The sequence below is a fragment of the Stegostoma tigrinum genome, chromosome 29, assembly GCF_030684315.1.
Source record: "Stegostoma tigrinum isolate sSteTig4 chromosome 29, sSteTig4.hap1, whole genome shotgun sequence".
Lineage (NCBI taxonomy): Eukaryota > Metazoa > Chordata > Chondrichthyes > Orectolobiformes > Stegostomatidae > Stegostoma > Stegostoma tigrinum.
The window spans coordinates 33008286-33033865 of record NC_081382.1 but is presented as its reverse complement, the minus strand read 5'-3'; the positions used below and the strand labels follow the sequence as shown (position 1 = coordinate 33033865).

The 25580-nt window shown below is 45.6% G+C and overlaps 1 protein-coding gene across 26 annotated transcripts in view; it reads left to right on the top strand.

Moving 5' to 3' along the window:
* Window positions 1-25580, top strand: part of LOC125465462 (netrin-G2-like) — a 105128-nt gene that overhangs the window by 12027 nt on the left and 67521 nt on the right. For all 26 annotated transcript variants that reach the window (XM_048559034.2, XM_048559037.2, XM_059638157.1 and 23 more), the window contains one exon: window positions 2719-3362. In XM_048559034.2, the coding sequence (XP_048414991.1) occupies window positions 2719-3362 (644 nt within the window). The remainder of the gene's footprint in view (window positions 1-2718; window positions 3363-25580) is intronic.

The window sequence follows — 25580 nt, the reverse complement described above, 5'->3', positions numbered from 1 at the left end:
ATAAAGTGGAGAACAAGTCCAAAATTCCCCACATGGTGAGAGTATCAAATATCTTGATCAGATGGCCATGACAAGTGCCTTGAAGCGCTGAGGTGTTTCCACAGGAGAAAGAAGAGAAAAGAAGGGTACATTATAAAATTATTGGAATAGAGAAAACTGACCCAGTTGTTGTATTTTGTAATTGTAATTTTTGGAATTGTAATTTTTGGAATTGAAATCTTCCTTATCAAAATTTTCCTTTTCTCTTCCTGCTGCCTGACTGAGTTAACCCATATTGAGCTACAGTTCACCACTTTAGCAGCTCTCCAGGCCCTCACCCAAGTATTCCTTTGAAAATCTGTCTTATGTTTTAGTATCACAAGTCAAATCTGATCCTGGGGCCACCTTCTACTTGCACTTATGCAAATCTTCTACTTCATATCAGACAATTACGATGCAGACTGATTTCCACCTTTTGCTCCTCTCTTCGTAGATATTAAGGCCCATTTTAGCTTCGCCACAGGTCCAAAAGGAAGCCCAAACCTTTGACCTTCTCAGCTTGCATATCACACTGCTACACACAAAGTGCTATATTTCGCCATTAAACTACTGGTAAAGAGATGAATAAGGAATTTAAACCAAAGCTGCTGTCATTTAAAACCAATGCTGAGATCAGATTTCAGATATTAAAAAAGTACCAGTTTCCTTGCTTTGCATTTTTGTATTCCATGCATTTTGATTTTATTTGTTACACTTCATTTGTTATTTCGGAAAGAGTCACAGATAGCCCACATCAACACATGGAATTGAGCCATACCGAATTGGAAATTTTAAAGGATGAGAGGTGATCTCATTGAAACAACTGACCTGAAAAATATACCCCCTAGTTTTAAACTCCCCTACCCTGGGGAAAGACCTTTTTCATTCACCTTATCTATGCCCTTCATGATTTTATAAACCTCAATAAGATCACCCCTCAACCTCCTATGGTCTTGTGAAAAAAGTCCCAGCCTTTCCAGTCTTTTCTTTATCTCTCAACCCTCCATTTTCAGCAACGTCCAGTAAATCTTTTCTGAACCCAGTCTGGTGTAATAACATCCTACCTATAATAAAGCCAAAGAAAGAAAGAGAAAAGCGAAGGGAGAACTTCTCCCAGGCTGGTATAGTATAGGGATGAATAAATTGCGAATAAATTAATAAAAATGCATATTTATCTAATTCAGCATCAACCAAATAGCACAGAAGTAAAGGGAGAGGCCTCCTTAATACTACCTAGAGCCAGCAACTACACTCCTCTCCTCCAAGTGTTCACAGACCAAGGGACCTTTGAATTAGTAATTTTAGCCCAAAGTCTCTAGATTCCTTCAAAAACAACCATGCATCACCTCCATTACCCCAGCATGGTCTAACAGCCTTCATCTTCATACAGACCCAGGCCACCAAAATATGGGAGGTCCTTTAGTTTTCTGTGCACCTGCCCAACCCCCTCTTTGCCTTATCCTTGACAGCAATGTAATCAACTACTTAAGCACCACATTGCAATGCCCTCTCTCCCATGGGATCTTCAGCATCCACCTGAACAGGCAAGCAGGATCTTGATTTGAAGTTTCATATGTAACATGGCTCCTTTAACAATGCAACACTTCTTCGGTCCTGCACTGAACGTATTGAGTTTCTAGGGAGTTGAACCCGCAACTTTCTGGCCACCTCAGATTTACTAAAACAACGTCAATTGGATAAAAACCAGGGAGTAACAATATCAGGGAAGCAGCTGGTTTATGTCTAGCTCAGTACTACAAGAGGACATTGATGGTTTAGCAGAATTTAATAAAGAAGTACAAAGTGATGTGCTTTGATGACAGGGCAAAATAAATGGCACTCTTCTTACAATATGTATAGAAATAAAGGGTGCTGGGGATGTCCAGGCATAAATTTCTGAAGGAAGTTCTGAGGAAGGGGCACTCAACCAGAAACATTAACTCTGATTTCTCACCCCAGATGGTGCCAGAGCTGCTGACTTTCCAGCAATTTCTGTTTTTGTTTCTCATTTACACTGTCCACAGTTCTTTCAGGAGTTATGGTGAACTTGTATAAGACTCTGCCTGGGCCCTTGCTGGAGTACTGCATCCAGTTCTGGTCACCACTGTTTGTGAAGGTTCTTAAGGGAATGCAGAGGAGATTTAGTAGATGGCTGCAGAGATTGGGAGTGGGTTGGGGTGGTATTGACAAGTTTAGTTTGTGGTGCTTGAATAGGGTAGTAAGGATAGACTATTACTGTTTGCTTGTGGTGAAAGACTAAGGGATACAGGTTTCTGGTTTTGCGTAAGTGCTGCAGACAAAGGCATTTGATGAAGAACGTTTTTATGCAAAGTAGTATTGACCTGACAAGGGTAGAAGTAGAGACCATCAATGATGTCAAAATAAGACTGTAGGAGTGCTTCAAGGAAATAATTGAGAAGGACTGTGAGGATAAGATTAGAGGAATGGGTCATAGAATCCCTACAGCTCAGAAAGAGGCCAATCAGCCACTGTAGAATTCATATTCTGAGGCAAAGCCTGTAAGGCAACAGGCTAGAAAAGACAATATCACATTCTCAGGCCACATCCAAGGAACTACAAACTACTTTATATAATAAAGTTTCTGTCCTGTTTATAAAAAATGTCACTGATACATTGGTAGATAAGCTTTAAAAAGAAACCTCAAAATTAAACAATGTTTTTTCAATGTTCTCATTTCAGGGCAATCCCTACATGTGCTTTAGTGAATGTGATGCTTCGAACCCAGACCTGGCTCACCCACCCAAACTAATGTTTGATCAGGAGAATAATGGACCTGTAACTTATTGGCAAAGTGTCACTTGGAGCAAGTACCCTGAACCTCTCCTGGCCAACATCACGCTCTCCTGGAATAAGAGCATACAACTCACTGAGAATATAGTTATTACTTTTGAGGCAGGTCGACCCACTACCATGATATTGGAGAAGTCCCTAAACTATGGAAGGACATGGCAGCCTTACCAGTACTATGCAGAGGATTGCATGGAGGCTTTCAGAATGGAGGCGAAAAATGTCCGTGATCTCTCACCCGTCACTGCCCTACAGATTATCTGCACAGAAGACTACTCCAAGTGGGTGGGCTTTGAAAATGAGAAGAATTTGCACTTTGAGGTCAAGGAACGCTTTGCCATTTTTGCAGGCCCACTCCTCCGGAACATGGAGGCTCTGTACAAGAGGATGGACATTAACAAGGGGCTAAGAGACTTCTTCACTTTAACAGACCTTCGAATTAGGCTGATCAAACCTGCAACTGGAGGGACATTCGTTCAGAGGAAATATCTAAATAAATACTTCTATGCTATTTCAAATGTTGAAATCGTGGGCAGGTAAGATTATTGTTGGAATAGTATTTTTTTTATTTCTCATTTGCTTTTTTATCAGAGTAGATTGTATGAAACATCAGTGAAATTGATGTTACTAATTCTGGAGTGTTGCAGTCTTCAGGCTCTGGGGCAAAAGCAAACAAAAAAGATGAAGCTTTTGGATGTAAGCCAGAGCTAGCCAGTCCACTGACATATGGACAAGTTGGGACTGGACTGTCTTAGTGTGGTTCATTACAGATCTAAATGCCCCAGTTAGCACAAAAAAGAGCCAACAGGTTCAAAGGTTGGTTTTTGGTCTTGTCTCCGTGAACTGTGAGGAGGATCTAAATGAATCAAATTTGGGAAAAAAAAGTTTACTTCCACTAAGGTAATAAACCCAGGAAAGTTGGACAGGTGAGGAACTGAAAGTAATCTATTTCAAAGATAATTTCTGGTGTGCAAACACTATTTTTAAAAGCATCCTTTGCTCTCTTTCTACTCTCTTCATTCCGATCTTCGAATGTGCCTTTTGTTTCTGTTCAAAAGATGGACTGTTCTAGCCACAGCTAACTTCAATATCATAGTGTTTTTTTTAGTGCAGAAAGAGACCTTTCATCCCGTCATGTCTGTACTGGTCATCAAGAATCAATCAATTCTTATCCCATTTTCCAACAATTGGCCCATCAACTTGTATGCTGAGGCATTTCAGGTGCTTACCTCAATACTTCACAAATGTCCTGAAGGATCCTCCCTCTGCCACCCTTTTAGGCAGAGAGTTCCATACACTCACCACTTTCCGGGTGAAACAAATTTTCCTCAAATCCACTCCAAACCTCCCATTCCTTATCTCAAAACTGTTTTTCCTGGCAATTGGCCTTCTGCTGAGGGGGAAATTTCACTCTCATCAACCAATCTGTGCCATGAATATATTAATTACTGGACAGGAAGCGTTCAGTCTTTATTGAAATTATTACATAAAGCAATGTGCCGATCTTGCCATCATCTGCTGACTTTTAAGATGGTTAGCCTGCCACCCAGTCTGTATCAGTAATGAGCAGGATTGTCTTGGACTCTTCAAAAGTACAGTAGGAGTTTTGCATTGAGACCCTATCAGGGCCATCCAGGTGCCCAAGCCTGTCCTAAACCTATTGAGCAAGGACCTATCTCAATGTGATAACTCATCCAAATAATTCAAATTCAGCAGATGGGGTTTTCACGGGAAACCTGTCAGTGACTTCATATTTCCATTCCTTGATCCAAAGGATGTGTGCTGGTGGATCTGGCTCAGGACAGTTGCTCTGTATGGTGTGCCACACGGTAGGTTGAATAGGTTTTCATCAATTGGCTAATTTGTGGCAGAGCAAATTTTGCAAGGACTGGACGATGGAGGACAGGAGTTGATGAAAAGTTCTAGTTACAAAACACGTTGCACATTGTTGCATTCACTAGAGTGATGTGATCATTTGTACCAGACAGGCACACAGAATTTTGCTGCAGAATAGTACAGGACAAATGCTGAGGTCCAGAGCGCTGTGGCAGCAGCACCCATGCTGATCCGACGAGTTTGTTTCCTGGGATTCTTTGTAGTTTCAACTTTGTTGCAGTATTCTTCAGAAGTTCTCGGAAGAATAAAATCCCATCAAGAGTCATTCTCATTGTGTTAGGTTGGGATCAAACTGCAGACTGTAGCCGTCACTTTTACATAGGCACTTCTTATTTGGCAGCTGGCATTGTGAAGTTTATTTACATGAGAGAATATTTTAGGGGGATTCAACATGAGGTGCAATTAGGTGCAGTAGCCTATCAGCTTTAATAGGGTGATTTAATCAGCTGGGGATAGCGTGGCACAACAGACCTCATTAACACAGATGAACCTGTGGCTCATGGTTGTTGCCACATTGTTTGAATATAAGGTGAATGGAAATCAGCCTAGCACAGAGCCCTGTGGCAGCCCATGACCAGTCTACTCCAAGTTTACGGTAGACAAACAGGAGGCTGGAAGATCACAGCAGGCGGGCAGCATCTGGAGGAAAGGAGCAGTCATACCCAAAATGCAAACTGGTCCTTTCCTTTGGATGCAGCCTGGCCTGCTGGGATCTTCCAGCCTCCTGTTTGTCTACCTTGGATTCCAGCATCTGCAGTTTTCAGCTCTACGCTCCTCACCTGAGACAGACTCAGAATTGATTTCTTTATTTGTTTGCCACGTGTACTAAGTTTAGGAATACGTAAGTACTGCGAAAAGTGCACAAAGTCACTATTTGCTGGCACTCGCTTCGTTACAAAAAACAGAATTAAAAGATTTAACAGAGCCAAAAGGTAAATAAGAAAAAAAACCTCCAGATCTCAGAGACCCAAGTCCCATCTCCATGATGTGCATGTCCCAATCCAATCGCTAGGATACCCAGGAGGCTAACCCCCTCACAGACCCCGCTCTCACTGTCCACTGCCCCCTCACCGAACCCGCTCTCATCGCCCACTGCACCCTCACCAACCCCACTCTCACTCCCCACTTACCCCTCACCGACCCCGCTCTCACTGCCCACTGCCCCCTCGCAGACCCTGCTCTCACCGTCCACTGACCCCTCACCAACCCCACTCTCACTCCCCACTTACCCGTCACCGACCCCACACTCACTGCCCACTGCCCCCTCACAGAACCGCTCTCACTGCCCACTGCCCCCTCGCAGACCCCGCTCTCACCGCCCACTGCCCCCTCACAGAACCGCTCTCACCGCCCACTGCCCCCTCGCAGACCCCGCTCTCACCGCCCACTGCCCCCTCGCAGACCCCGCTCTCACCGTCCACTGCCCCCTTGCAGACCCCGCTCTCACCGTCCACTGCCCCCTTGCAGACCCCGCTCTCACCGCCCACTGCCCCCTCGCAGACCCCGCTCTCATCGCCCACTGCACCCTTGCAGACCCCGCTCTCACCGTCCACTGCCCCCTCGCAGACCCCGCTCTCACCGTCCACTGCCCCCTCGCAGACCCCGCTCTCACCGCCCACTGCCCCCTCGCAGACCCCGCTCTCATCGCCCACTGCACCCTTGCAGACCCCGCTCTCACCGTCCACTGCCCCCTCGCAGACCCCGCTCTCACCGTCCACTGCCCCCTCACCGAACCCGCTCTCATCGCCCACTGCACCCTCACCAACCCAACTCTCACCGTCCACTGCCCCCTCGCAGACCCCGCTCTCACCGTCCACTGCCCCCTCACCGAACCCGCTCTCATCGCCCACTGCACCCTCACCAACCCCCCTCTCACTGCCCACTGCCCCCTCGCAGACCCCGCTCTCACTGCCCACTGCACCCTCGCAGACCCCGTCCTCACTGCCCACTGGCCCCAACCAACCCCCCTCTCACTGCCCACTGCCCCCTCGCAGACCCCGCTCTCACTGCCCACTGCCCCCTCGCAGACCCCGTCCTCACTGCCCACTGCCCCCAACCGAACCCCCCCTCCCACTGCCCACTGCACCCTCGCAGACCCCGCTCTCACTGCCCACTGCAACCGACCGACCCCGCTCTCACTGCACACTGCCCCCAACGGACCCCCCTCTCACTGCCCACTGTCCCCTCGCAGACCCCGCTCTCAATGCCCACTGCCCCCGACCGACCGCGCTCACACTGCCCACTGCACCCTCACTGGGCTCCGCTCTCACCGCCCACTGCCCCCTCGCAGACCCTGCTCTCACCGCCCACTGCCCCCACCCCGGCCCCGCTCTCACTGCCCACTGCCCCCTCACTGGGCCCCGCTCTCACCGCCCACTGCCCCCTCACCGGCCCCGCTCTCACCCCCCACTGCCCCCTCGCAGACCGTGCTCTCACCGCCCACTGCCCCCACACTGGCCCTACTCTCACCGCCCACTGCCCCCTCACCGAACCCGCTCTCACTGCCCACTGCCCCCTCACTGGGCCCTGCTCTCACCGCCCACGCCCCCACACTGGCCCCGCTCTCACCGCCCACTGCCCCCTCACTGGGACCTGCTCTCACCACCCATTGCCCCCTCACTGGGCCCTGCTCTCGCCGCCCACTGCCCACTCACAGAACCCGCTCCCAGTGCCCACTTCCCCCACACTGGCCCTGCTCTCACCGCCCACTGCCCCCCTCACTGGACCCTGCTCTCACCGCCCACTGCCCCCTCACTGGGCCCCGCTCTTACCGCCCACTGCCCCATCACTGGGCCCTGCTCTCACCGCCCACTGCCCCCTCACTGGGCCCTGCGCTCACCGCCCACTGCCCCCTCACTGGGCCCTGCTCTCACCGCCCACTGCCCCCTCACTGGGCCCTGCTCTCACCGCCCACTGTCCCCTCACTGGGCCCGCTCTCACCGCCCACTGCCCCCTCACTGGGGCCTGCTCTCACCACCCACTGCCCCCACACTGGGCCTGCTCTCAAAGCCCACTGCCCCCTCACTGGGCCCTGCTCTCACCGCCCACTGCCCCCTCACTGGGCCCTGAGCTCACCGCCCACTGCCCCCTCACTGGGCCCTGCTCTCACCGCCCACTGCCCCCTCACTGGGCCCTGCTCTCACCGCCCACTGTCCCCTCACTGGGCCCGCTCTCACCGCCCACTGCCCCCTCACTGGGGCCTGCTCTCACCACCCACTGCCCCCACACTGGGCCCACTCTCACCGCCCACTGCCCCCTCACTGGGCCCTGCTCTCACTGCCCACTGCCCCATCGCAGACCCTCCTCTCACCGCCCACTGCCCCCTCACTGGGGCCTGCTCTCACCACCCACTGCCCCCTCACTGGGCCCTGCTCTCACCGCCCACTGCCCACTCGCAGAACCCGCTCCCACTGCCCACTGCCCCCACACTGGCCCCGCTCTCACCGCCCACTGCCCCCTCACTGGACCCTGCTCTCACCGCCCACTGCCCCCTCACTGGGCCCTGCTCTCACCGCCCACTGCCCCCTCACTGGGCCCTGCTCTCACCGCCCACTGCCCCCTCACTGGGCCCTGCTCTCACCGCCCACTGCCCCCTCACTGGGCCCGCTCTCACCGCCCACTGCCCCCTCACTGGGCCCTGCTCTCACCGCCCACTGCCCCCTCACTGGGCCCTGCTCTCACCGCCCACTGCCCCCTCACTGGGCCCGCTCTCACTGCCCACTGCCCCCTCACTGGGCCCTGCTCTCACCGCCCATTGCCCCCTCACTGGGCCCTGCTCTCACCGCCCACTGCCCCCTCACTGGGCCTGCTCTCACCGCCCACTGCCCCGTCACTGGGCCCTGCTCTCACCGCCCACTGCCCCCTCACTGGGCCCACTCTCACCGCCCACTGCCCCCACACTGGCCCCTGCTCTCACCGCCCACTGTGCCCTCACCAGCCCCACTCTCATCGCCATTTTCTCACCAGCCCCACTCTCACTGCCACTGTCTCACTGGTGCCACTCTCACCACCCACTGTCTCACAGGCCCCGATCTCACCACCGAACTGGCCCCACCCTTTGATCCGTTGCCATCACCCCGGCCCACCCTCGATTCACCATCGCTGCAGGACATTGCCTGTGTGCTCAGCCCCTACCGCGTGGTTCTTGGTTGCGACCCGCCTCCTTAGGTAGGTAGGTAAGAGGGCTGAAATTGGGGGGATGGAATTACTACACAGAGGAGAGTGAAGACGAAGAGAAAAAGAAAGGAAAAGGCAAGCCAACGGGAGAGCAGAGTGAAGGTCCGAATGAAGTGAATTACCCTGCCACCATCTTGCTGAGTGGATCCTTTCTTTGCTTGTTGCAAATATGTTTTAACAATTGAGCCTGCTTAGATCAATTTGGGATAGTTTTAGGAGCAGGCTCATGTGCAGCAATGAGGTTCAGTAGTGCAATGCCTGCCTTTAGGTTCTTCTGGGTACCATTAGATCGGCGCGGGGCAGGTATGTGGTCAGTGATAGTGGATTAAACATTGGCCTCTGATAAAGCAAAGTATTTTTTGCAAAACATTTAAGAATCTTTAGATATTCGTAAAATCAGAATGGGGAGCCAGTGAATGTGGTGTATTTGGATTTTCAGAAGGCTTTTTATAAAATTCCAAATAGTAAATTAGTAGGTAAAAATTGGAGTAATTGGGGCACATATTGTGGATACTTTTACAGGCAGAAAGTAGAATGTGGGTCATTTTCTGGTTGGAGGCTGTGACCAGTGGCACACTGTGAGGACATTGTTTGAGCTCCTCTGTCAATGATTTGGATGTGGGAACCCATTTTATTAGTTCCTAGTTTGCCCTTGGTATAACATTGGGTGGGAAAGCGTGTTGTGAGGAGAATGCAAAGAGATACACAGGATTTCAGACAATCTGAGTGAAAAGACAAGAACAAGGCAGACAGAATATTACGTGGAGATTATATTTAAATGGTGAAATAATAAATCTGGAATTACAATCAAGCCTAACGGAGACTGTGTAACCATTGTCAGTTATCACAAAAACCCACCTGATTCACTTATCCTTTTAAGGAAGGAAATCTGACTTTCTTTCTGGGCCTGGTCTACATGTGACTCTAGACCCACAACAATGTGATTGACTCTTCATGGCTGTCTGGGTGACTAAGGATTGGCAGTAAATGTTGGCCTGGCCAGTGTCGCCAACACCTGTGAATGAATTAAAGTAAGGAGTTAGATGCCCTTGCAGTTGCTGAATCTTTTACTCTGTAACATGCAATGACTTTTGCATCATGCGTTTCTTGTGAAATGAAGCCTACCTTCTGGCAGAGAAAGAAAGTCATAAAGGTGTCACTAAATATGGGCCTTTCTGCTTGAGCAGTTTGACTGAAATTCCATCCCTCTGTTTGCTGAGCAGTCTGTGGCTTTCTCAAGCTCCGGTAATGAGATGTTGTTCACTGAACACATCATGGCAGTAATCTGCAGGTCATGCTCAAAAATGGGCTGAGAAATGTCTGACTCACACTAGTACAGCTCAAAGCGGTGCCCAGCCCAATGGGAAATCTGTTTATGTCTCTGGTGACCATACCACTGTCTGCCAGTTTCAGGAGCCAGCATCTTTGATGATTGTCAGACCTAGCCCCCTTGATCTGTTAATGCATAGCTCATAGATTTCCATTGTCACAGGCAGAATGGATTTCTTGACAGAAGTTGATGCATTGTTTATTTTCACTGTATCCCCTTGTCTTTTGCACAGCTGTCTTAGCAACTGTCAGGTCCTGTAGTGTCTTAGCTGTTGCATTCATGTTACGCATCACGTAGGCTTTATATTTTGCATCAATGATGGATGTCACCTCAGCTCAGTAGGTCTTAAGCCAGTCCTTGCTGTGGTTTCACCATTACCAAATTATTCTTCTTCTGCTTCACAGATGATTGAACTGAGTGACTAGCAAGCTTCATTAGAACCAACATCAGCACTTCCTGGCAAAACTTTGGGAAGAGCACTCTGCTGACAGAGCAAAGTGCTGGTATTTGGCATCATTACTTGTGTACGGAATATTACCGCATGGTATGCCATCCCGTTTGGAACTGTGGAACGTTTGGAGTCTATTTGCCTGCTGCTGCTGCCGAGATAAGAGTGGTTGTTGGTGCAATCTACCACTTCAGTAGATGTAGGTGTGGATAGCACTGGGCAGATCATGCCTCTCAAGATGATCTGGTCTTGTTGGTGCCAATGTCCAGACCTTGGGTGATTCTATGATACATTATGGTGGTGTATGCTCTGAAAGAAGATACGGATGATGCAGAGGTCACTCAGGGCATAAACCTCAAGAAAGCACTGTCCAATATTGTTGATCTTGCCTTGTTGACTGAGGTACATTGGCCTTAAATCACTCTTGGCCCTAGTGTGTTATTGCTGTCACCCAGAATGCCCTTTGATAATCGAATCACCGAAACGCTCTTTGAGCTGCTGATGTACGGAGTTGGCGCACAGACACGTGCGAAGTTGACTGCTCTTATGTCAGATGAGCACCACAGGGAAATCAAGCACTCTGTCATTGATGCTGGTGACTCAATTGATTGTATTAGCTGGTAGTTCACTACAAAGCCTCTGCCTTATTCACTGTGGTTTTCACTGTTCACTCCATGCTAGCAGAAAATATGATTAGGCTCACAAATAGAACCCGTGTTAGCTAATCCAGCTTCTTGTGGACCAGTGAGGTGGCCACCAACATCATATATCTCAACACTGAGTCAAAGCCATCTTGCCCACACTGGTTGTGGAGTGTCAGTTATTGCTCTTGCTCATAGTCTTCACCCTACAGCTTCTGAGCCAAAAGGTTACCTTCTTTTGCTGGACTAACAATTAATAAGAATCATTGGAAGATAGAAAGCATCACAAAACTGAAAACGTTTTGTCCAGGCAATTGTTGTCCAGGTTCATTTACACCCGATTTATGGAAACAGAGACATAGGTACAAGACTACACACCATGATCAGTAACACACCTGACGTACAGTTAGGTTCGCTGTTTCAATATGTCTTTACTCTTCTGGTATGCAGTTAGAAAGATAGTCTCTAATTACATCGTTAAGACTCACTCATGCACATACAGCAACTTCCGTACAATCAATTGAAATTAATCAGCTTTGAAATACTTTACGTTACAGAGATATTTGCTTTCTTCAAATCCAAACATTTTTCAATCAGGCAATCCATCCAGCTTGATTACATCAAAGAAAGAAACAATGGCATGCCAGCCAATGGCAATACCTATCTTAAACCACAATTTATTAGCAACACATAACTGTTGACATAAAATTCAAAGCACATCCATTCACAGATTAACGTGACAAGATTACAGTTGGATGAATTCAATCGCCAGAGGGCTCAGATGAATATTCACAACAAAATATCCTTAATCAATCCAGCATTGAAGAGGACTATGTGCATTGCAGGCAGTTGTGTAGATTCACTTTCCACAGAACAGAAGAGATTTCATACAAAGGCACAATGGACACAGCAGGCTTGTGCTAATTTTTAAACAATGACTTAGCCTAACTATTTAAAAGTAGACACAAACCAGTTTATTTCAAAATCTCCCCTTCCCCCACCGCATCCCTAAACCAGCCCAGTTCGTCCCCTCCCCCCACTGCACCACACAACCAGCCCAGCTCTTCCCCTCCACCCACTGCATCCCAAAACCAGTCCAACCTGTCTCTGCCTCCCTAACCTGTTCTTCCTCTCACCCATCCCTTCCTCCCACCCCAAGCCGCACCCCCATCTACCTACTAACCTCATCCCACCTCCTTGACCTGTCCGTCTTCCCTGGACTGACCTATCCCCTCCCTACCTCCCCACCTATACTCTCTCCACCTATCTTCTTTTCTCTCCATCTTCGGTCCGCCTCCCCCTCTCTCCCTATTTATTCCAGAACCCTCACCCCATCCCCCTCTCTGATGAGGGGTCTCGGCCCGAAGCGTTAGCTTTTGTGCTCCTGAGATGCTGCTTGGCCTGCTGTGTTCATCCAGCCTCACATTTTATTATCTTGGATTCTCCAGCATCTGCAGTTCCCATTATCACTAATGTGCCACATCTTGGTAAGCCAACACATTTTAAAAATATGCTTTGTTTTTATTCACAAGACATAGAAATAGAGAATGGAGTTCGTGTCAAAATGCATCACATCACTTACTCTTGACATCACCATGGTGAAGAGACACATGGCTGTTCTTCACTCCTGTAACAACTGCTATGCTCCTTTTAAAATCAGAATCAAAGGACTGCGATGACTTTGCAATGGATCTCTATCACTGACCCTGATGTTAGTATAAGTCTGAATCTTGGTAGGTGTCACATTTATAAAGCATTGATTTGATATCTACAATAATTATACCCGTCATCCTGTCATTGCTTCTGTCCTTGGTAAATTTTGCTCCTTTGAAATTTGCTGCAAGCACCGTATATTCCAGCAATCAGAATATTTTGAGACGTGGAATTGGTGCAGATGCAGAGAATATGTAGGCTGTGATTGGAATCATTGTCTGTGCCTACACTGAACAGGGAGATGAGAGAAGAGAAGAAAGGGGAGAAGAGGTGGCCGATGACTGGAAGGGGAACCTGACCTTTGTCTTCACATGCAAAGGGACCATGTGATTGAGAGGCAAGAGAGAACCAGTGGTGGAGGTGGAAGGAGCCTTCAGGAAGGGAAAGAGTGAACATTGAGGAGTGAGCTGGTGATATAGGCAAGAGTAGGTTGAGGGGAATGGGTAAGAAAGAAAGCTGGCACAGAAATAAATCATGGAGTTAAGCAAGGAAAGATGAAAAAAACCAAATTGCTGGAAAAGTTCAGAGATAATGGGAACTGCAGATGCTGGAGATTCCAAGATAATAAAATGTGAGGCTGGATGAACACAGCAGGCCAAGCAGCATCTCAGGAGCACAAAAGCTGACGTTTCGGGCCTAGACCCTTCATCAGAGAGCCCGTAGGCAGGTGCTGAGAAAGGTGATGTGGCTGTGGTACCTGGTTTGCTTCAGGACATGGTCGAGCAGTTTCAAGGCCGAAGAGATTACAAGAGAGTTGCAATGGGAGAGAGATTCCCTGAGGTTGGTCCGGAGGGAGGAGGGTAACTTCTTCAGGTTAGGCATCCCTGGAAGAGGCTTCGCAGTGAGGTTAAAATAGTATCAGAGATAATGGGAACTGCAGATGCTGGAGATTCCAAGATAATAAAATGTGAGGCTGGATGAACACAGCAGGCCAAGCAGCATCTCAGGAGCACAAAAGCTGACGTTTCGGGCCTAGACCCTTCTCTAGGCCCGAAACGTCAGCTTTTGTGCTCCTGAGATGCTGCTTGGCCTGCTGTGTTCATCCAGCCTCACATTTTATTATGCTGGAAAAGTTCAGTGGGTCTGACAGCATCTGTGAAGGATTAAAACAGAGTTAGTGTTTCGGGTCTGGTGACCCTTTCTCAGAACCAGTCCCGAAACGTTAACTGTGTTTTCCTTCACCAATGCTGCCAGACATGTCGAGCTTTTTCAGCAACTTTGTTTTTGCTGATTTACAGCATCCGCAATTCTTTTGGTTTTATTTAAGGATGGATGAAATTTCAGCTTTTAAGTAGAGACTTACTATATTCCATTGCAGATCTGCAAAAAATGACCATGAGAAAGAAAGATTTCATCTGGTTCATTATATTCTGACAGACTGTATAGTATTATTTTAAGTAACATCTCTATAATCCTGGGGGACGCAATGACCTAGTGGCATTATCGCTGTACTGTAATCCAGAGACCCAGGTAATGATCTGGGGACCTGAATTCGAATCCCACCATGGCAGATGGTGGAATTTGAATTCAATAAAAATATCTGGAATTAAGAATCTGATGAGTCGATTGTCAGGAAAAACCCATCTGGTTCACAAATACTCTTTAGGGAAGGAAACTGCCATTCTTACCTGGTCTGGCTTACATGTGACTCCAGACACACACAGCAATATGGCTGACTCTTAACTGCGTTGTGGGCAATTACAGATGGGCAATAAATGCTGCCTGGCCAGCAATGCTCTCATCCCATGGATGAATAAAGAACAAAGGATAGAAGGAGTCACCGGTTGTCCACAAGTGATGGGGGGTATCTCTCTCTATTCGAGCGAGATAGATGGTTAATTCATTTGAGAGGAACATACAACATCAAGTATGGGACAGGAAAGGTGGGAGGTTCCCAGTCCAAAATAAAACTGCTGTGGATGCTGGAAATCTGAAACAGAATCCTAAAGAGTTGGGGAAACTCAGCAGGTCTAGCGGCATCTGTGGAGAGAGAAACAGAGTTAATAGTTCGAGTCCAGTGATCAGTTTGTGTTGGTTTGGTGGATTTCAGGAGAAAAGCTAGCAAAACCTCATTAAAAAAAACTCCATGACTTGAGTAAAATGTATGGGACAGGCCTTGCGATGGTTGTCACAGCAGAATTGACAGAGCTTACAGGAAGATGCACAAGTGCTAGCCCATGGGATTTGCCTGGGAAAACGGAATTTCTGATGGACAATTACACAGCATCTGCAACTGTCCAAAGAGAACCCCAAGTCAAAGTTACAGTTGGAGATTTCCAATCATTCCGACTGTCCTGCCTGACTGTTTACTAGCAGTAGTTGCGGTTTTGTAACTTGCTCTAACATCTGGCTAAAACAATAAAAATGAGCACTGCCCAACTCCTACTCATTGGCCCACCACAGACTCTCCATCCTGATCCAGTAACTATGCCATACCCTTGACCTGACCCCTGCTTCCCTCCAGATCTAACACCCTGACCCCCTCCCCCCAAGCTGCCCTGAATCCAATGGTCCTCTTAATGGTCTGTGACTCTCCAGCGCCCTCCAGATTCGACACCCTCCAGATATTCAGATTGGATCTGACACCCTCTGACTGCTCTCCGCTAATGACCCAACACTCACCTGACCTGACCCTGACACTGTTGGACTTGACACACACTCCACTCCAATTCTCCACGGGATGTGAGCCCCACCCCACATGGACCTGACATGAGCCACACCCACCCTTAGCACTGACTTGACCCCTGAAGCAGCCCCAACTTCCCTTGACCTCTCCCAAGTTCTCATCCACTTTCCTGCCATCCCCGCCCACTCTCCTGCCCCGCCTTCACCCACCTGGCACCTGTAAACTTTCACCCAGCTGACCCCATGACCCCAACTGTGCTGACAGTCATTAACCTCCTACTACCCACCTGGCACCAGTACCCGTCAACCACCACTATATCCTCTAAAAAGGCCTGCCAGTCTCCACGCCCCCTCCCCATCAGCCATCTATACTACTTCCCCTCCTGGAAACATATCCCCTGACTGTACCGCCTGCTGGAGAAAGAGTGTGGTTGTGGCACCAGTTCTTTCTGCAGCTGGCCGTAAGGGCTCATGGCAAGCAATTTCTAGTCTGATCTGGGTTAAAATATAGATTCGAATGCGGACCAGTAGGTTTGGGTCAGTATATTTAAAGTGACTCAGCTGTTGGAATAGAGCCAACTGAAGACAACCAAATCTAAAATGGTCACCTATGTTGGTGGGTTATTTTGTGGTCAGTTATCTGAGTTTGGGTGGCACCTGGCATTACAGGCTGCTGTCTCACTCAGCCTTGATGCTGCACAGTGAAGTGAAGGCATGTTTTCATAACTTCAAAGGGCTTTAGAATGTCCTTGCAGGCAGTAGCAAACACCATTGAGATGAGCATAGACTGGTAAATGTGATGAAACTTCTGTAGATATAGCATCGGCTTTTATTATTCTTTCTGTTTATAATGATTCCAGCTGATATTATCACTGGATAGGTCAGATCCTTGATCTATCAAACCTGGGTTGATAGATCAAATTTTGTTCTGTTTTGGTTTTAGCAGAGAGGTCTCTCACTCAAACATAAGCTGCAGGTTTTGCCCGAGCAACAAAAGAATTCAAAAGCGAGTCAACAAATATCGCATCTGCTGGGGGGGGGGGGGTCAGTAAGTGGGGAGGGTGTTGCATGGATTTTACGTTTTAGGGTGGTGGAAGTCATTTTAATACTTACCTATGAATTACAGCAGGTTTTAATTCCTCTAACTTTTTCTGGCTAACTATTAAGTGAAGTATGGTGGAACCATCAGAAGTCTCTGACTCTTAACTCAGAATTGGCGACATTTTGCAGGGTTCCAGATGCTGGGCAGTTAACCATTTGAACATTTCAACTTCCAGAGGAATTCATCGGGAGTTAGTTGCATCAGGAACTCTGCACAGTCCTGACATACACCACGTCACAATGCTGCCAGGACAGCTATCTTCCAATTCAATGGACCATAACACCTGTGCTCATCATCTTGTATAAACAATGTTTACCTGCTGGAAGCTGCTTCGGATGACAAAGGTTTTAATATCAGACAGTCATAGAGGCATAGAGATGTACAGCACTGAATCAGACCCTTCAGTCCAACTCATCCATGCTGACCAGATATCCTAAATTAATCTAGTCCGATTTGCCAGCATTTGGCCCATATCCCTCCAAACTTTTTCTGTTCATATACCCATCCAGATGCTTTTTACATATGGTAATCGTACCAGCCTCCACCACTTCCTTTGGTAGCTCGTTCCATGCATGTATCACCCTCTGCATGAAGAAGTTGCCCCTTAGGTCTCTTTTACACCTTTCCCCTCTCACCTTACGCCTATGCCCTCTAGTTTTGGACTCCCCATCCTGAGGAAAAGATCTTGTGCATTTACCCTGTCCATGCCCCTCATGATTTTATAAACCTCTATAATGTCACCGCTCAGCCTCCACTGCTCCTGAGCCCCAGCCTATTCAGCCTCTCTCTATAGCTCAAACCCTCCGAACCTGGCAATATTCTCATAGATCTTTCCCGAACCCTTTTAAGTTTCACAACATCCTTCCTTTAGCAGGGAGACCAGAATTGCATACAGTATTCCAAAAGTGGCTTAACCAACGACCTGTACTCTCTTCATGTCTCTTTGATCATTCATTTTCCTGTCCAGTAAATGCTTGGGATCAATCATCTGTAACGTAAATTCAATTAGGCTGAGGATTCCTAACCCAAGGTGTCAAAATATATATTCTTTCAAGCATTCATTTTGAAATTTGGGGAGCTTCCTTTTGGCTTAAGTACCGACTTTGATATACTCACAGATTCATTAATTAGGAGATGCAACCACATCGGAACAATATTTTTGTATTTGTGTTGACAAATGGGGTATTTATACTCTCACAGAAACAGAATTAGAATCATACATCAACATCCTCAATAATAATCCAATCACTATTAAATCCCCATTCCTTGTTTCCACCATATTTAAATTGGCACAGAACAACAGCATAAGTTAGCAACGAAAAAACATTGTTTTCAAAATAACTGACACGCTTCAACATACAAAAAGCCATTACCCTGTACAAACTTCCATAAATTGGTGAGGCCTCAGCTAATGTGGCTCTATTGTATATGCAAAAACCTGGAACATTTTAATCATTCACTTGCTACCCTTTTAACTCCATTTCAGTTCTCAATCTCAGATTTAAATTTAACCATTAACACAATGGTCATTACCGTAGGATTCGCTACATTATATCCACGTATAATAGTTCCTGATCTTGCGCAGCCTTATAATAGAAATCTCCAAGGAATATTTTACCTCACTGTTTTCAGTATTCTCAGATCCCAATTGGCTGTGTGACCCTTTTTGATTGGCTTAAACTTGTTTTCTTGCCCCTTGCAGCTTCCTTCTCCCCTTATGGCCTTATTCCTTCCCCAGAGCCCTCTTAGAACCCTTTACTGCCCCACAAGGCTGTTACAGCTGCCTCTTTCCCTCCCCCCACACCCGTTCTCCACAGCAGCCTCCCATTAGACTGAGCTTGCAGCATAGACCAAATGCGAACCTTGATCATAGTGTCAGCACAAAAGGCTCCCCTGATCCTTGCATTGGCTAAAGATGGTCCCCTGGTGACTCCCTCACTGCTATCACTTGCTTTCCTAATTCTCATTGCTCCTATATTTACAGGTATCTTCTCTCCTCTCTTTGCTATTGATAGGTTTACTGACAAGCCTGTCAAGAGCAAGCATGGGATAGAATTGGCCTATGATTTGAGCAGTGGGTCCTCATCATTTCCTTCCATTCTGTGTTCTCTGACTGGATTCCCCATGAGTGAACTTTCCTGGGACATTTAGGGATGGATGAGCTCTCTGCTCCTGTGTATTTTGAGCATGAGCCCCATCTCATGCTTCCTATTGTTCAAGTTACTTAAATTAGCAGTTTTGCAAAGTTTTCTTTTCGTCTAGCTTCTTAATTTTAATCTACTGAATACCATGGTATTAGTAGCCTTCTGTTCTGACAGGTTGGTGCATTTCAATTCCATTCCCAAAACGATGTTAGAGTCTATCTTGGCAAAGCTTACTATCTGCTGAAGCCCCACACAGAGAGCTGTGGAGAGAAATGTCATTTTTTCTGATTAGCAGAAAATGTTATTGGAAATATTTCCACCTCCCACTCCTTTCTTATTCATAGGGTTCCACCATGGACACAATAATCTTTCCACAACCCTTATTTCACCAATCAGAAAGTGACACCTTCTAATCTGCCAGCATCATGTTTAAAAATTCAAAATTCTGATGTCAGAAATATTCGCCGTGCTGGACTATGTCAGTGCAGCTTGGCTCACTGCAAGGCACACCCTGAGAAAAAAGGGCAGTCAATCGCCTCCCAGGCTTTATCCAATCAACCAACACCAATGGGCACAACACAGTGGAAGAAAGAACGAGTTACTTGTGAAAAGCAAAGTCTAATCTATCACTCACTCTGTACTCTGTAACATTGGTTTGTCTGTTGACCTACACCAGATGCCAGACATTCGATATTTTTAGCATTCTTCAAGATGTGTGCACCACAGGTAAAACTGCCATGTATTGTCTGTCCCTAGATACCCTTGAAAAGGTAATTCTGGACAGCCTTCTCATTCTGGTGTTGTCCCCATGATGGTAGTACTCAGATTGCTATTATATAGTGAGTTTCAGTGTACTGATGCAGCCACAAGGAATCTTAGCACTAATGCACTAATAGGTAACATAATAATCCAGGGTTTGTTAGAACCAAAGCCACTGAAATCCACTAATAGAACAATCTGCAGAATATCTGATAGCAAAAAGGTGTGAAACAGTGGTACAGACTTTGGGCAACCCCTGACAAGTTTACATAATTACTTTTACACAACAGAATAATGGAATAGAGAGCACCAGACATCAGTGCAAAAGCTATTCAAAAGTAACTGGTTGTGGAACACTTTGGGACATGTTAAGGCCCTATAAAAATGCAAGATCATTCTATAAAGACATACCCATAGCTTTACCAGGTTTATTTTGTGTGTTGATACTAGAACACATTTGCAGATATATTTTAATAGTTTATTGTGCTCAGTTTGTCACCTTAAATTTGTGAACTGCTTTTGACCTGCAACTATTTGTATGTCAACCTTGTGGTGTACAAATCCTATTAGAAATAAGCATGACCTGGTCAACATCCTGGTTATGGACCAGTAAGTGGCAGGTAGCTTTCGTGCTAGACAACGGTCATCTCCAAACAGGGAGAATCTAACCATCAGCCCTGACATTCAATGGCGTTATCACCACTGGATCCTGCACTATGAACATTCTGAGAGTTATCATTGACTAGAAACTGAGCTGGATAAGTCAAAACAATTAGTGTAGCTATAAGAGCAAATCAGAGACTAGGAGTTCTACAATGGGTAATTCATCTCCTGTATCCCCAAAGCTGTCCACCACTAACAAGGCACAAGTAAGGAGTGTGAGAGTATTTTCCACTTGCCTGGGTGAATGCAGCTCCAGCATCATTCAAGAAGCTGGAGCCCATGCAGTGCGTTTGATTGGCACCTCTTTAACATGTTCACTTTCACTTTCTCTGCTATTGGTGCACAGCAGCAGCATTGCAGAATATCTGCAGAAATACACTGCAGAAATTCACCAAAGCTTCTTAGAAATCTTCTCCATCTTCACCACCCAGACAGACAAGGACAGTACATAGATACTTGACACCTGCAAGATCCTCTGCAAGTCACACACCATCAGAAGTCTGAAATATTCATTCACTATTGCTGGGTCAAAATCCTGGAACTCTTGCCTTAGTGTTGTGACTGTTCTTATACCCAAAGAACTAGAGCTATTCAGGATCATCACCTTCTGAAGGGCAATTAGGGATGGGCAATAAATGCTGGAATAAAAGCACAGCATCCTCATGTGGGAGATGAATTAGGAAAGCATACGTCGTGATTGTATCGGTTTTTGCTGGTGTTGGCAATTCTAATAGCCCTTCCGCATTTCATTATTTCTTATTTTGAGTCCATGTCAAAAGAACAAATTGCAAGCAAGAATAACAAAAAATTCTGGCTAAAACCTTCCAGAATCATTTGTTTATATTGTCCTCATGATGTAGCTGTATGGAAACAAAGTGCTTTTCTCAAAGAAACTAGCAATAGCTGAAAGACAATTTTACTCAAGCAAGGGCTGTGTTCTCGTGGTTGAATAGAAGTGCTGCCCAGATTGCCACATAATGAAAGATCATGTGGACAAGACACTGGGAAACTGTTACCTCGTGAAGCCAGCATGAATAGTTCTGAAAGAGAGGGGCAAAGGGAGAAAGTTGCTGTGATAAATGAACATCTTTTTTAGCATTACGTATTTGGATGTGAGTTTGCTCGCTGAGCTGGAAGGTTAGTTTTCAGACGTTTTCAGACCATTCTAGGTAACATCATCAGTGAGCCTCCAACGAAGCACTGGTGTTATGTCCCGCTTTCTATTTATCTGGTTAGGTTTCCCTGGGTTAGTGATGTCATTTCCTGCATTGGTGATGTCATTTCCTGTTCTTTTTCTCAGGGGATGGTAGATTGGCTCCAAATCAATGTGTTTGTTGATGGAATTCCGGTTGGAATGCCATGCTTCTAGGAATTCTCGTGTGTGTCTCTGTTTGGCTTGGCCTAGGATGGATGTGTTGTCCCAATCAAAGTGGTGTCCTTCCTCATCTGTGTGTAAGGATACGAGTGATAGTGGGTCATGTCATTTTGTGGCTAGTTGATGTTCATGTATTCTGGTGGCTAGCTTTCTGCCAGTTTGTCCAATGTAGTGTTTGTCACAGTTCTTGCAAGGTATTTTGTAGATGACGTTTGTTACAGTTTTACAGAGAAGAAATACTAATTGAATCAAAGTTTAGGAATTGTAATGAGCAAACTAGCTCATTTTATCTAGATGGTTATTACCTGCAGTGTGAATTGTATGTGCAATACATGAGGATCTGAATGGAGGCCATTTAAAACCCATACCATGTGCGTGAAGACATTTTCATGCTGTCAGTCTTAGTTAGAATCAATCCCTGGTCCCAGCAATGTGCAAAAATCTTTTGAAGGTGTTAACAAGTTAACAAAGCCATTAATAAAACATATGGATTTCTGGGGCTTTTGAAGTTATTGCGAAGTGTACAGTACAGGAGCCAGGAAGTTATAATCAACCAACATAAATTAATAGTTCAGCCTGGGTTAGACTATCATATCCAATTCCCAGCATTGTCGTGATCCTAGGTGAAAGTACTGTTAGACAAGTCAGATCCCAGAATTAAATCTCGCTTGATAGATTTTTAAAAATTGCAGTTATTCACTGAAACATAACACAGGCTACAGGGTCTCTTTAATAACAGAACACAATTTATTACACAAAAGATGTAAACAAAAATAATGCAACATATCCAGATATAACACACATTTAGAAGTATCTTAAAAGGCCCAATAAAGCAAAGTTTCAACCAATTCACCAACATCATCATTCTCCACAGTGATTTAAATCTAGGAAAAAACTACCGCTATATCAAATATTTAAGTTCAACTTAACAGATTCTTTCCATTTTCTACCTTATGAAATTGCACACAATCCTCACAGAACTGAAGAGTTGAGACTTTACCAGCTTCTAATAACCTGCAGATTTCTAACAAAACACTCTTGGTCTAGAAGCTGCGTAAAGTAATCTACTGAAGTAACTCATTCCCTTAACTGCTCTGAAAAATCTCCTTTCTACGAGATAGACTATCCTTGCTGCTGACTCCAGTCAGGTCTACTCCAAGATACTCGAAAAACATTCTGCATTTCCAAATGAGTTGTCGATCTTAGCTGAAAACAAGCTAATGGCCTTCAATGTTTATTGAGCCTGTCGTAAACTGCCATGGTATAAACAATTTCCAGTAATACTCCGACACTTCTAATCCCCTGCTCTCTGACAAGTACTGGATTTGGCACTGTTCTGGCAGGACCATTCACAAAAGTAACCAAAACCCACATGTCACTATTTTAAAATGCAAACTCTAGCAAGAATATCTGTATACTATGTATATATGTGTGTATAAATGACATACATTTTATCACAGCACTGCACTTTAAGAATCTTTTGAAAGCTTTAGAGATGGTAGAGAAGACATTCACAGGGATGGTTTCAGAGATCAATTACATAGATGGACTGGAGAAAGAGGTGATGCTGTCCTTGAAGTAGAGAAGGCAAAAGTGGGAAACAATAAAGGTGTCTAAAATTCTGAGCCGTTTGGATGGAACGTATCAATATTCCTTACAATAGGATTGGTCCGATGTTATCAAAACCATTAGATTTAATTTAATTGGCTTTTGGTACCTGGGTGCCCAGCTCAAATTAATTGTGTAAATTCAGAACTTGTTGTCTTGATAATAAACAGTTGTTCCTCTTAATTGAAGAGTCAACTTCAAGGGGACATGCTTGTGAGATGAAATTATCAGGAATTTGAGGAAAAACATTTTCACCTAAACTGTGGTGGAGATCTGAGATGGACTACCTGGCAGGTTAGTTGATGTGGGAAACCTTCAATAAAATGTACTTGGATGAGCCCTTGAAGTGCCATAATACACAAGGCTATGGGCTTAGTGCAGGAAAGTGGGACAGGTGCAGGTGGTAATATGTTTTTGTCAGTACTGAATTGATGAATCGAAGGGCCTTCTCTGTACTGTGTGATTCTATGATTCTTAATTTGTGTATAATTAGATTTTAGTGATTTTACATCTCAGAAAGAGGCCATTCAGCCCACTGAATCCATGTACTGATCAACCATTCATCTATTCAAATCCATTTTCCAGCAGTTAGCCCACACACAGCCTCGTGTACTGTAGCCTTTCTAGTGCACATTTCAGTATTTCTTAAAGTATTTATTTATCATCTCAATACTTCTTAAATGTCTTGAGGGTTACTGCCTCTAGGTTTCCCTCAAGGCAGTGGGTTCCAGATACCCATAGCTCTCTGGGTGAGAAAAGAAATGGACAAATACTTGCTAAACTTTATGCGCCTTCCCTTAAAAATGTGCCCTGTCCCCTCAGTTACTGAAACCACTACTAAAGGGGAAACATTTCTCCCTCTCTACTCTGTTTATGCCCCTCAGAACTTTGTACTCCTCAATCAAATTCCTCCTCAGCCTTCTCTGCTTAAACAAAAACAACCTCATCCTATTTAGAGATCGTAAGGAGTGCCGATGCTGGTGTCAGAGATAACACAGTATGGAGCTGGAGAAACACAGCAGGCCAGGTACCATCACAGGGGTAGGAAAGTTGACACTTCAGGTCAGGGCAGGACACTTCAAGAATCGTCAGCTTTTCTGCTCCTCTGGCACTGCCTGGCCTGCTGTGTTCTGCCAGCACCATACTGTGTTATCTCATCCTAGCTAGTCTTCTTTCATATGTAGTTATTGCTCCAACGATAAACACACCTTTACCATTCCTTCCATACTGGCACTTCATAGACACAAATTGAATTGATGCTAATCAAAAGCAGAATCTGCCATTCAGCAATGGAGTGAATGGTTGTCGTTAAGGTTATTGTCAACTCAACTACTCATTTTAAACTTATACTTTTTAAGTGTCTTTAACCTTTCTGCAACTTTTGTTTTTCAAAAGATTTGAACAACAGCTTATCTTCAGTTTGTATAGATTTTCTGGTGGTATCTGACAAGTTTCCATTTAAAAGACAACTTCTAAGAGATTCCAAGGTAGAGCTGAAGTTGGTTTAAGGGTAGGAAACGGAGACAAGCATAATGAAGAATTACAGAAAGAAAGCAGAATTCCACAGGGGTTAATGCTTAATATCTGCACTTTCTTGTACACATACCTGATTAAATGCATACGCAATGATGTGAACTTTATGGATGTCATTAGAATGGGCAGGATAATAGAAAATAAGATACACCTGAGCATTGACAGGAGGATTTGCATAATTTGTTCAAGTATATTGCCAAGTGGAAAGCAAAAACTACGGACAGATGTGAAGGAGTGAACATTACACAGAATAAGGTATGATCCAATAGATGGAATTAGCAAACGGGGACCCTAAGTGGGAGTAATAATAGACTTTTGCTTACTAAATGTCTAGTTAATAAGACAGAATAATTAAAGTGTTGATATATATTACCAGTGTAGTGGAATGAGGTCCAGTGAGACTTTCTAAAAATTCATTCAGGGGATGCAGTGTTCACTCGATGAGCCAGCACTTATTGCCCATCCCTGATTGCCCCTGATAAGCTGGTGGTGAGCTGTCACTGCAGGTATAGGTAACCAACAATGCTGTTAGGGAGGGATACCCAGGATTTTAATGTGGAAGGAAGAGCAATATATTTCCAAGTCAGGATAGTGAGTATCTTGGTGGGGAATGTGCAGATGGTGGGGTTCCCATGTGTCTGCTGTCCCTGTCTTTCTAGATGGTAGTGATGGTGAGTTTCAAAAATGTTGTCTAATGAGCTTTGGTGAATTTCTGCAGTGCATTATGCCAATGCAACTCAA